The sequence below is a fragment of the Cebus imitator genome, unplaced genomic scaffold, assembly GCF_001604975.1.
Source record: "Cebus imitator isolate Cc_AM_T3 unplaced genomic scaffold, Cebus_imitator-1.0 Scaffold106, whole genome shotgun sequence".
Classification (NCBI taxonomy): domain Eukaryota; kingdom Metazoa; phylum Chordata; class Mammalia; order Primates; family Cebidae; genus Cebus; species Cebus imitator.
The window spans coordinates 626,645-637,080 of NW_016107421.1; the positions used below are offsets into that span (position 1 = coordinate 626,645).

General features: G+C 53.4%; 2 protein-coding genes across 3 annotated transcripts in view; one reads left to right on the top strand and one right to left on the bottom strand.

The window, feature by feature from the left end:
* Nucleotides 1–6,419, top strand: part of DGKD (diacylglycerol kinase delta) — a 111,009-nt gene extending 104,590 nt beyond the window's left edge. The window contains exons 28-31 of one of the 2 annotated variants that reach the window (XM_017537691.2): nt 1,170–1,287; nt 2,859–2,989; nt 3,806–3,939; nt 3,990–6,419. In XM_017537691.2, the coding sequence (XP_017393180.1) occupies nt 1,170–1,287; nt 2,859–2,989; nt 3,806–3,895 (339 nt within the window). In that variant the 3' untranslated portion in view covers nt 3,896–3,939; nt 3,990–6,419. The remainder of the gene's footprint in view (nt 1–1,169; nt 1,288–2,858; nt 2,990–3,805; nt 3,940–3,989) is intronic. The other variant, XM_017537690.2, reaches the window with a different exon arrangement.
* USP40 (ubiquitin specific peptidase 40) overlaps nt 1–10,436 on the bottom strand; it is a 103,346-nt gene that overhangs the window by 2,708 nt on the left and 90,202 nt on the right. The gene's annotated exons all lie outside the window — the stretch shown is intronic.

Sequence of the window (10,436 nt, forward strand, 5' to 3'; positions counted from 1 at the left end):
CAAAGACAGCAAAGAGGATCACTTTATATTGGTAAAATACAGTAATTGTTATATATAGTCATAAACATAACAGTTATAAACTTAATGACAGTTATAGACTGGCACATAGTCATGAAACTGTGTGCCAAATAATAAGCATCTAAATTAGTTATTCAGTAATATGTTTTTAATTTTTCCTAACTTAATTTTACTGTGCTCCAAGCAATGGTCTTTGTGTTATCATTTCCCTGAAATGTATTTGAGGTGAGACTTGCCTTACGGCCCACTAGGTGGTTTTTGTAAATGTACCTTGTATGCAGTTGTGTTTATATCATTAAGTTTCTACTGAGATTTTTTTTTGCCGCCTTGATATTTCAGTTACCAGTTAACTCTAATATCATAATTGTAGATGTCTCAGTTTATCTTTGTGGTTATCTGTATTTTTGCTTCATGTATTTTGAAGCTATGTGACTGGGTACCCATAGGTTTTATCATAATATGATTCTCTTATCTTTAGTAATTCTTTTTATCTTCAAGTCTACTTGCTTGCTGTATTTTTTTCATAGTTTTACTTTCAAGCTTTATTTGGGGTGTCTGTTACAAAGAGCGCATCACAGAGCGAGCCAGTGTTACCTCCGTGCGTCCCTGGGAGTGCTCTCCCGAGAGACCCTGCTGCTGCTGGCTGTCGAGAGCAGAGGCTGAGCTCCTGCGTGGCTCTGCTGCCCGCCCTTCCTCTCCTGTTCTGCCTCGGGGAGTGTACTGGAGAAAAGAATGCAAAGTGTGGGAAGAGCTTTCCTTAGAAAGATACTCATAATACTAATAATTACAGCCCAGCAATACAACACTAGAAGATTGGCTAAATAGGTTACTTTCATAGTTTTCATTTAGATACTGATATTTATGATATTTTCAAAAAGTTTTGAAATCGCATGAGAAATGTACATAATCAAGTGAAGTACAATATGATGAAAATAGAGGCTATGATCACTTTTAAACTAAACACTTTTAAACAGTCATTAAAATCAGTAAATACAAGAGTAAATAAGGGAGAGAAGTCCTCTGAGGAGCGGAGGTGTTTCCCAGCTCCCCCGGTGTCAGCCCCCCTGCCTCCCAGCCTTGCTGGTGGTGATGGGCAGGAGCCCGTGGCTAGTTGCAGTCTGATTCTCAGTATTTCTCACTCTTCCCAACAGAGCGTGATGATGGATCTTGCCAAGCGCAGTCGCAGTGGTAAATTCCGCCTCGTGACCAAGTTTAAAAAGGAGAAAAACAACAAGAACAAAGAAGCTCATAGTAGCCTGGGAGCCCCGGGTACCTGCCTCTCTCCTGCGTGTTTCTGGCCATCCACGCCTGCTGGCTCGGCCCTGTTCTCCTGGTCTCTGCTTTCTCCCTTGGCCTTGCGGCTCCTCCCTCCTGGTCCCTGTGCTGTAACCCCCGGTCCCGCAGCCACAGTGGTCTGTTGGTGGCTGCAGCCCTCCACCCCACCTGCTTTCCCTCTGACCGTTGTCACATCCAGCCCTGACGTGCTCTCTGGCTGTTTGCCTCCCCTGACTTGGGGAATTCGAGGTGGGGAGGAGACAAACTTGGAGACACAAAGCTCTGGACTCAGGCCACGCTGGGGCGTGCTCTGCCTGCTCCCTCCGGGCTGCTGGTTCCTGATACATCGATGCATTGGTCAAGGTTCCCATGCTGGAAACCCAGGCCACCAGTGATTGTGGGTGATGAAATCAATCGAATGTGGTCCTAAAGGACATTGTTCCTTTGGGCCAGTAAATTGGAGCTAAAATCTCTGAAGGATCAGCCCTGAGTACCGAGGCCATATCCAGCGCTGTCAGGGGCCGGAGAGGCCTGCGAGCCTGGATATTGGGACTGGTGTTTGCCACCAGTCAGGGCAGCTCCTATTGATTTTTCTTCTTTGCATGTTGTCCAGAAATTGGGTTTCTGTTCATGATGGTGGCCCTTCTATGTGAGATTGAAATCTCTGCTTATCTCTCTTCCTGCTATGGTCCACAAGTGAAATGTAACACTTATAGAATCTAGTGGAAAAGCTGGCTTTGGCCACAGTCATGAAGACATTTCCCTTGTATTTGGTGGTGTTCAGTCCCTCCTGGGACACAGGGAAATGGCCAGAGGCTGGCGACCCACCTGGCAGGAACAGATGCCAGCTCTGCTGCAGCTGTCGCCCCTCGAGTGGGTGGCTCTCTGCCTCTTTCTGCATTGCTGGTGGGTGGTGCTGTTGGCTGGGTGACGGGTGCCGGCTGCCAGAGATGGCTCAGGTGCCGGCTGTTGGGATATCTCAGGCACGGGCTGCTGGGCTATCTCGGGGGCCGGCTGTTGGGATATCTCAGGCACAGGCTGCTGGGCTATCTCGGGGGCCGGCTGTTGGGATATCTCAGGCACGGGCTGCTGGGCTATCTCGGGGGCTGGCCGTTGGGATATCTCAGGCACCGGCTGCTGGGCTATCTTGGGGGCCGGCCGTTGGGATATCTCAGGCATGGGCTGCTGGGCTATCTCGGGGGCCGGCCGTTGGGATATCTCAGGCACCGGCTGCTGGGCTATCTCGGGGGCCGGCCGTTGGGATATCTCAGGCACCGGCTGCTGGGCTATCTCGGGGGCCGGCTGTTGGGATATCTCAGGCACGGGCTGCTGGGTTATCTCGGGGGCCGGCTGTTGGGATATCTCAGGCACGGGCTGCTGGGCTATTTCGGGGGCTGGCTATTGGGCTATCTCAGGGGCTGGCTGTTGGGCTATCTCGGGGGCCGGCTGTTGGGATACCTCAGGCACTGGCTGCTGGGCTGTCTCTGGTGCTGGGTGCCGGCCACTGCCTGCCTCGCACTGGGCTCTGGGCACTCACTGCACTCATGCTTTTCCGTCTCCGACAGTTCATCTCTGGGGGACAGAGGAGGTTGCTGCCTGGCTGGAGCACCTCAGTCTCTGTGAGTATAAGGACATCTTCATGCGGCACGACATCCGGGGCTCTGAGCTCCTGCACCTGGAGCGGAGGGACCTCAAGGTACTTCACAGGCATCTCCCTGGAACCTGCACTTGACCTTGCACATGGTCCCTTCTGTTCCGTCCTCTCTCCCGAGCTGGCCACATCTCAGCGTCACGATTCTCAGGCCTTCGTGTATACCTCAGGTTGGGATGGCTGTGGCCCTCACCCTAGGCAGTGATGGCTCCACCCGCCATAGCCAGAGGAAGCCAGGAGCAGACGTAGTGGGGGCAGAGCCTTGGTTCTCTTAGCCTAATTAGACACAGACTGTCTTCGTGATAAAAATCCTATGAGGGGACACAGCCCTGGAAGCACAGTCACACGTGACTGTCCCCACACTGCTCCTGGGCAGGTGTTGCCGCTTGTCTGCAGGGAGCATTGGGAGGGGGCGGTTAGATGCCAGGCCTCGGTCTGTGCCAGCCTTCATGCCCCGTCTCATGGGCCCACGCCCTTGCCCAGGTTGGCTTCGTGGGGACGCCTCTGGGTGTTGAGTTACTGGCCAAGTCCCAAGAGGGCAAAAGGCCACTGGGTGTCTTGGACGGTGGCTCTTGTGAGGTCACTCACTCCCTTGCTTTCGGGCCTGTGTTTTGTCTTTGTCTTGGGTTTGTCTTTGCTGATGGAAGGGACTAGAATGCAGGAACAGCGGCCAGGCATCTGTACAGTTGCTGTTTTTAAGCTGTTCCCAAGCTGTTCCCGTCTTGTTTCATGGTCTTTGTGATTTTCACCCTCATTTGTGTTCACAAGCCAAGTGGGAAGGGCCGTTGGCAGCAGGCTTGCTGTGGAGCCTCTGGCCCTGTCTGTCTTCCCGCATCCACGGGGATGTCCTCTCTGTTGCAGGACCTGGGCGTGACCAAGGTGGGCCACATGAAGAGGATCCTGTGTGGCATCAAGGAGTTGAGCCGCAGCGCCCCCGCCGCCGAGGCCTAGCCTCCACCCTCTCAGCCTGCGGCCTCCACATTCCCGCCGCCGAGGCCTAGCCTCCACCCTCTCAGCCTGCGGCCTCCACATTCCTGCCGCCGAGGCCTAGCCTCCACCCTCTCAGCCTGCGGCCTCCGCGCCTCCTACCACTGAGGCCCTGGGCGGACGCTGCAGCCCGCCCCCTTCTCATGGTGCTACTTCACTCTGTCAGCTACAGAAAGCCTCCGTGACACCGTCCACCAGAGCTCTGGGGTCTCGAACATAACAACACAGCTACCTTTGAAATAACACCTTCTCCAGCTCAGAGTCACCTGGGGGACATGTGTCACGGCCACTCAGCCCTCGCCCACCTGTGTTGCGGGCCAGGGAATCCGGCAGCGTCTGGCCTCTTGGGCACCGCTTGCCTGGCCTCATGCTCAGGTTGTCCCGGGGGCTCCCCTCCGTGTGTCCTTCCAGGCCACACTGTGTGGCTCCGCCTCCTGGCCCTGGGGCTCTCAGAAACGTGGCTGGGGTCCAGCCGCCCTGTGGCTTCACAGCAGCCTGCATGGCCCTGTTTGTTGATGCAGCTTTTGTTGTTGAACAAAAGTCGTGCTCTCTCCTGGTTTGAAAGTAGCCTGGATGTTTCCAGGCCTGTTGATGTAATTTGACATGATGGGAAAAGAAACCCCTCCTGCGTGAGCCAAGGCAGTGGGAGCAGTTTCTCAGGCCGGGAGTCCCTCCCTGGGTCCACAGAGCCTGCGCACCTCCCTCCGCCCCTCCCCCACTGCCTCTGAGCTGTGGGCTGGGGACGCCTCCCCTTCTGTCTCTGGACATTGTAGGCCTCGAGTCCAGCTTGGGGCCATGAGTGAGACCGATCGCCAGCTGCGTCCCCGCAGAGGATGTGTGTCCACATGAGTTCAGTGTTTTTGTGTGGAAAACGCTTCCTGGCTCTGGGAAACTCTTTCTGCCCGTTCTGTGGTTCCCAGGGAGTGTGGCCCTGGTGGGCAGGGGTGGTTTGAGCTCTTCACCCTGTCCTGAGTGTCTCTGCCCCTGCAGTGGCTTCTTGTCTTCTGCTGCTGGGCCTGGTGTCGCTGGAAGTGCTGGCCGGGACTTTTGACTTGATGGTCCACGCTGCTCCTGCCCTGCCTCTGAACCAGCAGATGACGGTGCCAGAGGGCAGGGAGCTCCCCTGGGGAGACTGCAGGGACAGTCCCCAGGCGGAGGACGCCCCTGGTCCTCCTGCGCATGACTCTGTCCCTTTCCCCCTTGATAGTCATCGTTCACAGGGGCTCGTAGATGTCTGGAAAGAGGTTTCTGGAACCCCAACCCTGGTGTGAGGAGGAAATAGCTCTGGCCTGGCTGCCTGGCTGTGGCTCCATGCCCCAAAGAGGGCAGTGTTGGAGTGTCTGCCGGCGCCATCCCAGCCCCTTAGTCAGCGTCGCTCCGTCTGCTGTGCGGAGGCAGGGCTGCACCTGCAGGGGTGGCTTGGATGGGGCTGGTTTGCGGCAGCCCCGGCCCTGAACAGGTGGCAGTGACCAGCGCCTGGCCCACCTCTCACAGCCCTCTGTCCCCTCTACAGTGCCCCCGGGTGGGCCCCTCCGCGTGCCTTGGGGTGCTCCCCTCTGTGGTCCTTCTGGGCTGAGGCCTCTGGAGCATGCAGGCTGAGCCGGGCCTTGGGTTCCCCCAGCGCAGCGTCCTGTCGCTGCGTGCGTAGTGTTGGGATTTTGGGATGAAACTTTCCCACGCTGTCGGTGGACTTAGCTGCTCATGTGGGTGGAAGGTGGTTGTGTGTCACCTTTTGCACCTGTGATTGTTTCTGCACAGGACGTTGTGGATGGAGGTAAAGCTGGCCATGGCAGTCGCTTGGTTTCCCAGGTGGAACGGGTTGGCCCAGGGGATGATGGCAACCTGGCCCGCAGTCCCTGTGTTACCATTGGCCCTGCTGGCCTGGTGTCGGCACCCTGGGGCTCTTGGGGTCCCAGAACAAGCCGGAACTCGGGTGAGGAGGGGACATGAGGAGAAGCAGCCGACTGTGGCTTCAGGGACATCAGGGTCACCCCACGTCCTCAGTGTCCTACTCCTGGCAAGGAGTTGGGTTTGGGTTAAAAGTGTTTAATATGTTGTCAGTGATTAAAACAACACTGTTTACATAAAAACCATTTTTCTAATTCTAACAAGTTAGAAGTGAGAAAGGAATGAACGGGAATGTTCAGGGAACGGCCCTTTGCTGCTGGGCTGGCGTCCCACACTGGGGTGTCCTTGCTGTCCGGGAGGCTGCTCCGCTGCCCCGGCCCAGGTCCCCTTTTGCCATTGCCAGACAGGCCTCACGGTCTGCTGTGCAGAGGAAGGCAGGAAGGATCCCTGAAGCATCTTGGAGAAAAGGTTCTGTGCCCTCAGGTGGGGCTTACTCCCCCTCGTATTTATAATCTTAATTTATATAGTGACCACCGTGGAAACAAATGCCTCTTGTATTGTTATGTACATAGTCCATGCCTGAGTGCTGTACATAAGTTGTTCTGTGTATAAATAAAACGAGCCTGTTTTTGATCTTCCATGGCCAGTCCGTCGTCATTCCTGTGCTTTGACAAAGTGTTGGTTGCCAGGATTTTTCCGAACTGTAGCAGAATTGTTTTTCAGCTGCTCTGAAAATAAGTTGAGTTGTTGGTGGCTAAAAAGCAAAACAGAATGCCATTGTATTTTTTAGGGTGTGGGTTCTGTGATCTGTTGGACTAAAAATTCAGCAGCGAGAGAGAGGGTACTGGGCAGTGTTGAGGTTCTCAGGTGTGATCACACGGCCTCAGGGCCCGGGAGACTGAGGTCCATTTTAACAAATATTTTAACCTTAGATCTTTTCTGTAAAACTGCAAACCTGAAGCTCTCCTACTTCTCCGTTTAGTCTTGGTACTTTTATTCCAAAGGCATTGCCTAAGATCAAGGTCACTTGAGTTGTCTCCTCCAGTTTCCTGGAGTGAGGGATGGGGGCTGGGTTCACGGAGGCAGCGTCAGGCTGGTCGGGGCTGCACGCGCTCTGCGGGTGTTGGCTGCCTTCCCAGCAGCTCTTCCCTGCTCCTTCCATGCTGACAAATCCCCCTGCTTTTTTTTTTTTTTAATCCTGATGCTTTTGGCACAATAAGATGTCTCATTTCAACTTAGAATTTTTCTGCATCAAACGTGGAATCAGCCATTTCTTTTTTTAATCCCCCTGCTTTTTTTTTTTTTAATCCTGGTGTGTAGTCTCTTCTCTGGCCATTAAGGACCTCAGGCCTCATGGTTGCAAGATGGTCACCACAGCTGTAGACATCACACCAGTGTAAGTTGTATGGGGACAGATGGCTGCCTCTTTTATGTGTTGTGTGTTTTGTTTTTTTTTTTAAGATGAGGTCTTACTCTGTCTGTCTCCCAGGCTGGAGTCCCATGGCATAGTCATAGCTCACTGCAGTCTCCAAATCCTGGGCTCAAGTGATCCTTCCACCTCAGCTTCCCTAGTAGCTGACTACAGGTGCATGACAACACACCCAGCTAGTTTGTAAAATTTTGTGTAGAGACTGAGTCTCGCTTGTTGCCTAGGCTGGTTTTGAACTCCTGGCTTTAAGCAGCCCTGTGTGTCTTTTTAAGATAATGGGAGCCCTTTTGGAGGCCCTGACTTCAGCTGACCTGATGTCTTGTTGGCTAGAATTGCCTCACACACCCATGACTAAACCAATGGGTGTGAAGGGTACGAGCCATGACGGTGACGGGGATGCTGATGGCCAACACTTTATAGTATTTTATGCCAGCCACTGGTCTAAGTTGCATGTACGAACTCCTCTAATTCCCTCACAGCCCTACTCGCTGGGTTATCTACATTTTACAGGCAAGGGACAGGCTCAGAGAGGTCACACGACCTGCCCCATGAGGCACAGCCAGTGCGTGGCTGAGACGGGAGGCAGCTGCCACATCTTTTGAAGGGCTATGCTTTCATGTTTCCCAGGCCTCACAGCAAGCCCAGCCCACGTGACAGGTGAGGAGATTGGGCCCAAGTGACAGGCTTGCTTTGCGGCACAGCGGCCAGGGCGCCTCACTTGCTGGTGGCACTGGATACCTGGGCAGGGGCAGACCGGCAGGGGAGGCTGGTGTGCACTCCGCCAGCCTCACTCCTGCGCCCACGTGGCCCATCTCACATGGGGCGTGGCTTCATTGTGTCAGCAGTGAGGGGTGCTTCTCACAGACGGCATCTGACAGCGGGGCGAGGCCAGACGGCAGTCTAAAGCGGACGGGCAGTTCAAGTGTAGCGTGGTCACAGGATGCAACAGTGCAGTCGAGTGGAGAGCATGCAGCGGTATGTACTGTCTAAACTGATCTTCTTGAGAACTACCCCCACCTTTAGAAAAACAAGCTGGGTGCTTGGTCCAGTAATGTTAACTGACCCCTGAATTTGTGGCCTCTGTTGTTTGCCAGAGCAGTGTGGCCGTGGTCCCCCCACCTCTTTGTGCCCTGGCTCCAGGTGGGCTCCCATGTGTGCCTGGGATGTAGGTTGCTAGACCCCTCCTAGGGCTCTTAGACCTGGGCTAGGAGTGGGTGCAACTCGATGTCATCTCTTGGGGGTGGGGATGGGGTGGCTGAGTGCTACCATCTTTGAAGCACAGGCCTGTGAAGGGCCTGGGCACCTGGAGGCTCTGGGGAACCCATCTTTCCCTCTCCCCCAACTGTCATTCGATGGAGCCCATGTAGGTCGCCCACTAGAGCTCAGGGCTTTCACTGGTTTGTAGAAAGAGGCACTTGGTGGCTGCCAGGTGTGATGGAGCTGCTGGTGGTGTCTTGACGCTTGGAGAGGTGTCTGTGGAGACGGAACCACCTCAGAGAGCAGCACACTGGGGCCTGGCAGAGGTGCCACTGTCTCCTGAGCACTTGCCTGGCTCCACCCTGGCCTGGTGTGAGTGTTGATATTTATTCAGGGTGGCTGGCAAAATATTAAAGGTATATTGGGAAAAGTTATAGATTAGTCTCAAACCTTTTGGCAGGCCGAAAGGCTTTATTGGGGCAGGCCAAAGGTGGCCCGCTGGTCCATGGCTTTCCCGGTTTAAGTCTGTTTACCCCTCTTTGTCTCTGCTTTAACTGTTTACTCATGTACACTTTGTGCTGGGTGACCCTTTCAGTGGGAGATTAAAGGGGAATTTCCTGCTGATGGTGTTTACTCTGGGCCCGGAACCTAAAGCTTTTATTTGTATAAGCACTCTTTTAACCATGTTAATTGTGCACAAGTGTGTTAATTTAAAACCTGTGTTATGAATAAGTGTGGATGGACAGAGGGTCTGAGTCAATTGGCTTTCTTTTGCCCTCTGAAAGCAGCATCCCTAGCCCACTTATATCCCTGTCATGGTGTGAGAGTGCATTCATTCATTCATTCATTCATTCATTCATTCATTCATCCATCATCAGGTCAGGGTCTGCAGGTCAAACTTCTGTAGGTGGTAACCAATGTCTCAGTGAGCTCTTTGGTGGGCTCTTGTTTTGTGAGCCAGGAGATTGCCATGTCTGCTCCTGCCACCCCAAGCTGGGGGCAAGGACCTGCAGATGAAGGGCCCTGCCTGCCACACTCTGCAGCCATTGCCATGGGGACCCGGATGCATGGCAGCATACCTGCCACGCGCGCGTGCGCGCGTGCGCGTGTGTGTGTGTGTTTGCGCGTGGGGTAGGGGTGGGGGAATGCGTGGCTGGAGGGAGCTGGAAGCAGTCTCTTTCCTTGGGTGTTGAGGTCACTGCTTCACTTTCCTCTCTCAAGTGCAGTGAATCTCCAGAATGTAAATCCACCCAGAATGCGTTCGTTATAGATTTGACTGAACCCTAGTCTGGCCATGCTTTGGGTGGGTGCCTTACCAGAGCAGAATGAAGGATGGCCTGTAGGGTGAAGGGGCTGGTCCCTTGCTGTGAAGTCTGTTCTGCAGGTAAACTCACATCAGTGGCACCAGAATGATTTGCAAGGGAATTCTTGCCCCTCACTTTTTTTGGCTAGAAAAAGTCACTGTTGAATAAGTATGTTTTCTGTGATGCCACCACCATTGCCTATTTCCCTAGAAGGAAAAGAGACCCAGATACATCCAATTTATCCAGTTTCTTCCAGTGCCTTTTTCCTATGAGTCTGAACTTTTTAAAACCAAAGCAAACTTCTGTTATTTCCAAAGCAGCACTGCTGCAGTATTTCTAAATATAAACTCTGTTTAAACAATTTAGCATCTGAAGCAGGCTTGGGAAAAAGAGCCTCAAAATTTTTTTCTTTTTTTTTTTGAGATGGAGTCTCACTCTGTATCCCAGGCTGGAGTGCAGTGGTGTGACCTCGGCTCACCGCAACCTCCGCTTCCCGGGTTCAGGCGATTTTCCTGCCTCAGCCTCCTGGGTAGCTGGTACTATAGGCATCTGCCACCACACCTGACTAATTTTTGTACTTTTAGTAGAGATGGGGTTTCACCATGTTAACCAGGTTGGTTTCACGCTCCTGACTTCATATGATCCGCCCACCTTGGCCTCCCAAAATGCTGGGATGACAGGCGTGAGCCATTGCATTCAGCCGAAAGCTTTTTTTTTTTTTTTTTTT